This window comes from Anopheles stephensi, chromosome 3 (genome assembly GCF_013141755.1).
Source record: "Anopheles stephensi strain Indian chromosome 3, UCI_ANSTEP_V1.0, whole genome shotgun sequence".
Lineage (NCBI taxonomy): Eukaryota > Metazoa > Arthropoda > Insecta > Diptera > Culicidae > Anopheles > Anopheles stephensi.
In genome coordinates this window covers 70,178,223-70,183,796 of record NC_050203.1, presented here as the reverse complement: position 1 = coordinate 70,183,796, position 5,574 = coordinate 70,178,223, and the positions used below count along the sequence as shown (strand labels likewise).

The window sequence follows — 5,574 nt, the reverse complement described above, 5'->3', positions numbered from 1 at the left end:
GACCCAAGTGCTATCAAGGACGTTAGAGTGAGGGTGTGCGTCACGTTTGACAATCACGGTGGAGATGGGGAATTTTACAGGTGTTTTACATGTTTCATGTTTGTGTTGAGTGCTAATAAGTGCTTGAAGTTTGTGTTTAGTGCAAATAGACTATTGTTAACTGATTTTCAGAACAGAAATCGTTTTGTTGAACGTGATTATTAGCATCTTTTCCGCATCTGTGATGGTTGCTAGAAAATTGCAATGACCGAACCTGGCAGTCGCTCAATTACTCGTGCCTGACAAATGTCAAATTTAAAAAATGAAATAAAAAAAATCGTTAAGAAATGTGAATCTGAACAAGCAGGTGCTTCTTTTATCCTGGAATATACTAAAAAGATCTATTAAAATACCAGACGATACATACCGAGCAAAGTGAGTGAATGTTGACTGAGTTAAGTTACAGACTCACATTGAAAACGATTCTAGATATTTATCTACCTGTAGAGGCATCGTGCTACAGACGAGGAGCAATCGATGAAAGATCAATTTGTTATTCAAAAGCATCAACAACCATATTATTTAATTTAAATTTTACTCATTCGCGTTCACATCCAACACCGAGTGGTGATAAAAACAAAATGCTGTCAGTGTGCACACCTCATCTATAGCGTTCGTAGGCGAAACAGTGACGGCTGTGGTGGAATTTCGGGCGAAAACGGCAACGTCAACACAGCACAACCACAACAAACCATTATTGGTTCCCGAGAAAACACGTGCGGAACCGTTGTGTGATTGTTATTTATCGAAACAGAACAATGAACAAACAGAAGCGCAAAGCCCGCGCCAGCCTACCACCAGCGGCAAATGGCAACGATTCCGATGGTTCGGACTACGAAGTGGAATGGCAAGTGAAGCCCACGCCGCCAAAGATCAACAAAGCCGAACTGTATCCGTTGCCGCCGCAGGTTACCAAAAATCTACAAAAGCCGGCACGCGGTGCCCGGAAAGCTTCCATCTCCTCGGAGGAGGATAACGATGATGGAACCGGACAAGGTCTGCCGACACTAACCACCGAACAGATTTCCGGCATCCTGGAAACGATAAAGAACAACAAACGGTTTGTACTGATCGTGAAGAACGTAAATTTCTCCACCACCAAGGAAGAGATTTGGGAACACTTTGATCAAGCCGGCCGTGTGAAGGGTGTCCGCATACCGAAGCATCGTTCGTCCGGGTTCGCGTTTGTGGAGATGGAAAATGCCGATGGGTTTCAGGTAAACCGGTGGCGAAGTCTTGTAGGCCAGCTCCAATATCAACCTGCTAATCATTCATCCCTTAATCCAACAGAAAGCTTTTCTGCTCGATGGTTCCTTTATCGATGGAAGGAAAATCAGCGTAAACCTATCGGAGAGTGGTAACAAAAAGTCCGCTACCCGTATCCAGCTGCTCGAGAAGAAGAATGCCGAAATAATGAAGCTGCGCAAGAAAAATAGGAGAAACGTTGAGGCCGCAGAAATAACGCTCGTGCCCGATGCGAGTTTGCTGGAGAAGAAAGTGCCTCCACCGGACAAATACCTCGACAAACCGAAACGGAAGCAACCGACGAAAAAGGAGCGCAAGGAGCTGAAGCAAAAGACTTCGCTGCGAGCCAAGTTTAAGAATTTAGAAAAGAAAGGAATAAAGGCATAAAGAGATGTCAGGATAAGATATAGAACTGCAGAATATTAATTTTAATTAAAAAAAAGAGAATTTAAATTGATGTCTTCAAGTGTCACCACTGGCTAACCAAGGTATATGCATACATACACCTTGATTATCACCCTTCTTCACCATGTTGCGAAATCTGTCAAACAGCGCCTACTTTATTATTGTTTACAAAGCTCAATACCCCGACGGTGCGTGTCTGGCTGGCTCGGTGTGGCGCATCACACTGCTTTGCCCCGTAATTTCGCAGCTTCTCGGCCATGGTACTCGCAAACTGCATCCGCTTTACTGCTGCAGCAGCCGGCAAGCTTGGGCCACGGGATATATTCGGTAACTTTCGTAACCTAGCAACCGCTAGCACCGTCTCGGCAAGCTCAACCACATCGCCACCGACCCAGGAACAGCCGCGCCGACAGCATGCTTCGTACGGGAAAATGTCCGGCTGGCAGATACACGCGTACGGCGCGCCACAGGAAGAGATACAGTTCAACGATGGCATCAAAATGCCCATCCTGCGGTCGCCCACCCAGCTGCTGGTGAAGGTGAAAGCGTCCTCCGTCAACCCGATCGATGTGGCCATGATCAGTAAGTTCGTTCGTAGTTCATTACCATTTATGTGTAACCGGTTTCTGTCCCCATTTTCCCGCAGACGGATACGGTGCATCGGTGCTGAATGCGATGCGCTGCAAGGACGGTGGAATCGAGTTTCCGCTCGTGCTCGGTCGAGACTTTAGCGGGGAGATTGTACAGAAAGGGTTGGGCATTTCTAGCCGTGAGCTCGAAGTAGGCGATGATGTGTGGGGTGTTGTGCCCGTGCACTTGCAAGGTTGCCATGCCGATTACGTCGTTGTGGAAAAGTATTGTGTGCGTGTTCGTTGTTTGGCCACCGTGGAAAAGCATGGTGTAATTATTCGTTCATTCTTGTAATTTCCCTATTTTCTTCATGCTTTAGCTGTTTAAGAAACCTTCCAACCTAAGCAAAATCGATGCGAGCGCTATACTGTACGCTGGCCTAACGGCCTGGTCGGGTTTGTACATAACGGGCCATCTGGGTGATTTGCTTGGAGCGATTTCACCCGTCGGCGGTGGTGCAGGCAAGAAGGTGCTCGTGCTTGGTGCAGCCGGCGGTGTCGGAACTCTCGCGGTGCAGATGCTGTTGGCGGAGGGTGTGGAAGTGTTTGCCACCTGCTCGCCGGACGCGATGCAAATGGTTCACAATCTGGGAGTGAAATACGTGCTGGACTATACCGATCCTGCGCACGTGCAGAACGTGGCCAGTGTTGGAAGGTACACCGCGGGCGGGGACGGTGTGCTGCGACCGAACAAACTGACGGGCTTCTCTTACCTTTCTTAGGTTCGATATCGTGCTGGATTGCGCCGGAAAAGGCACCGAATACGCGAACGAGGTACCATGGTTGTACGATCAGTACATCACGTTTAATTCGCCCGTACTTAAGAACATCGATGCGGATGGCTTCGCGGCAGGAATGTACCAGAATGCGGTGAATCTCGTGCGTAATAATGCGGCCTCACTTAGCACCCGGCAGGGTTTGGTGAAGTGGGGTTACTTTGTGCCGGCGCCACAAGGTATCGCCTACCTGCAGCGTTTGGCCGAGAAGGGTAAACTGTTGCCGGTGGTCGAGAAAGTGTTCCCGTACACTGGTACGCCCGAAGCGTACGAACGTGTCGCGCAAAAGCATTTACGAGGGAAGGTTGTGATCGATTTCGAGTAGACCGAGACGGCGGGCACCACCGCTTAGAACGATAGACGAACGTAATCCGATCGAAAAGGTAGATAATGAAATATTGTAGCGAATCGTACACATCACGTTGCTACGTGTGATTATACAATGCTAGTAATTAAAGAGAATTCAATTATCTTTCCTCAATTTTTCCTCCGCGACATTCACCACGCAACAAACAAACAAAAGTAAACCGTAACGATCGTTTTGAATTTTATTTGACAGCCAGTTGACAGATGACAGCCGGTTTGGGGCGATGCGGATTGCAGGAAAAAAACAGCAACAAAAAGGGTGTAAATAAACACAACCGTCCCTACGGGCAGGGCAACGAATCGTTTTATCGATTTTATTCCGTAACTGGAAAATCGGCAGCTCGGTTTTTTGGGTGAAAACGCGGCCATGAGTGACGGTGGTGGCAGTGTGAGACAGCGCAAGAAAAGTTCCGGCGATGGCACCGGAAGTCGGCCCCGTAAACCGTAAGCAGAAAAAAAACAACCCAGGGAAAAGGATTATTGGACGTTATTGGATGGAAGAGATCTTTTTTTTTTCTTCCTTCCTCTCTTTAAGGAAATCAACTACCAGTTCCGGCGGTAGTTCGTCGCCCAGCACCGCCCAACAGCATCAGATGTGGGCCCGGATAGTGCTGATGGTGGGCATTGTGGCCATCGTGTACTTTACCACGTTCCGCACGCGGGAGAAAAAGTTTGCCACCCAGCGGGAGGTGCTCGAGCTGCGCACCCAACCGCTCGACTGTTCCCGACCGTATCTGGAGGAAATTTCCAAATTTGCCGGCTGCATCCCGAACCGGTGTGGACGGTTCGTGAGCGACAAGATTGTGTCGCCGGCCGAAGCTGGCATACTGCTCGATCTGGCCCGGGCCGGGTTCGAGCTGGGCCAATCGTCTGGCGGTGCATCCATACTCGACCTTCACTCGGGTGCCCTCTCGAAGGGGACACAGTTTGTGAACGTGTACCGGTTGCCGGAAGCGAAACGACTGTTCACCAATCAACATATCAATGTGTACCGGCACGTAAAAGCCAAAGTACAGCAAGCAGTGGCGGACCATTTCCGACTAAGTGTGGACGCCCTGCACCTTACCCATCCGACCTTCTTCTCGCGGCTGACGAACGCGACCGCCAAAACGATCCACGACGAGTACTGGCACGAGCACGTGGACAAGGAAACGTACAGCTCGTTCCACTTTACCACGCTGCTGTACCTGACCGACTACGGGAAAGATTTCACCGGCGGACGGTTCGTGTTTATCGACAACGAAGGCAAGCACAACCGTACGCTCGTGTACATCGAGCCAAAGCGGGCCCGCGTCAGTGGGTTCACGTCCGGGGCGGAAAATCTGCACCACGTCGAGCAGGTGACCGGTGGCGTACGGTACGCGATCACCATTTCGTTTACCTGCGACCGGGAGATGGCCATGGCGGATCCAAAGTTTGCGCTAGACGACGAGGAGGAGGAGGAGGAGAAGGAGGCGGCGACAGAGAACGGTGGTACGAGGGAGGGTAGGGTGCGCGAGCCCTGAGATAGGGCCGATACTGTGCTCGTTATCCGTACGCTGGAGGAGTTTAGTGCATAGTGGATTGCATTCCAGTCCCCCAAACAAACAAAAATGTTCCTTTTCTTGATTTAACGTATTATTTGCAGTAAAGGCAAGCCGTATTATGCGCCATTGATTTTGTTTTTTAAGTATTGTAACAGTATTTAGTTGTGTTGTGCATTCCGTTTAAAGCCACAGGCCACAGAAACCTCCCAGTAACTGCAAGCAATACGAACTAACGAACAAATGTAACTTTAATTACAAACTTCTCTATAAAACGTGCTGCACTAAACGGTTGCGTGATTAAGTGTAGCATTAATTAGATTGCCATTGCCATTGCTAAAAAGCAAACGAACAAAACAAATATCAAAGAAAATTCAAATAATTAAGTACGTTTAACTGTGCGTTTGCAAAACCCGAACTATGCGCCTGACGCCCCGGGGGTCAGAGTTCCAGAGTAGGGCCACACATCAGGTGTACAAAATAAATACTTTTAACGGTGTGAGAGTTAAAGCTTTTGCGAGTTTTTTTTTTGTTGAATTTAAGCTTAATCGCACACTGATTTGATAAATAGTCCAGTTTGTCCAGCATCCG

The 5,574-nt window shown here is 48.8% G+C and overlaps 3 protein-coding genes across 4 annotated transcripts; all 3 read left to right on the top strand.

Moving 5' to 3' along the window:
* The first annotated feature begins 686 nt into the window (after positions 1 to 686).
* Positions 687 to 1,689, top strand: LOC118512542 (serine/arginine-rich splicing factor SC35). The gene is made up of 2 exons (XM_036057114.1): positions 687 to 1,256; positions 1,330 to 1,689. The coding sequence occupies exons 1-2, from the start codon at positions 798 to 800 to the stop codon at positions 1,669 to 1,671; spliced, it is 801 nt and encodes a 266-aa protein (XP_035913007.1). The 5' UTR covers positions 687 to 797; the 3' UTR covers positions 1,672 to 1,689.
* Positions 1,690 to 1,835: 146 nt separating this feature from the next.
* LOC118512540 (reticulon-4-interacting protein 1 homolog, mitochondrial) lies at positions 1,836 to 3,627 on the top strand. Its single transcript, XM_036057111.1, has 4 exons — positions 1,836 to 2,271; positions 2,336 to 2,550; positions 2,639 to 2,973; positions 3,041 to 3,627. Exons 1-4 carry the CDS (start codon positions 1,947 to 1,949, stop codon positions 3,417 to 3,419), a joined length of 1,254 nt encoding a protein of 417 aa, XP_035913004.1. The 5' UTR covers positions 1,836 to 1,946; the 3' UTR covers positions 3,420 to 3,627.
* A 63-nt stretch (positions 3,628 to 3,690) lies between these two features.
* On the top strand, positions 3,691 to 5,485 carry LOC118512541 (2-oxoglutarate and iron-dependent oxygenase domain-containing protein 3-like). 2 transcript variants are annotated; one of them, XM_036057112.1, is made up of 2 exons: positions 3,691 to 3,904; positions 3,996 to 5,485. In XM_036057112.1, exons 1-2 carry the CDS (start codon positions 3,828 to 3,830, stop codon positions 4,963 to 4,965), a joined length of 1,047 nt encoding a protein of 348 aa, XP_035913005.1. In that variant the 5' UTR covers positions 3,691 to 3,827; the 3' UTR covers positions 4,966 to 5,485. The 2 variants fall into 2 exon arrangements, with proteins under 2 accessions (XP_035913005.1, XP_035913006.1); XM_036057113.1 differs by having other exon boundaries at positions 3,713 to 3,904; positions 3,962 to 5,485.
* The last annotated feature ends 89 nt before the right edge of the window (positions 5,486 to 5,574 follow it).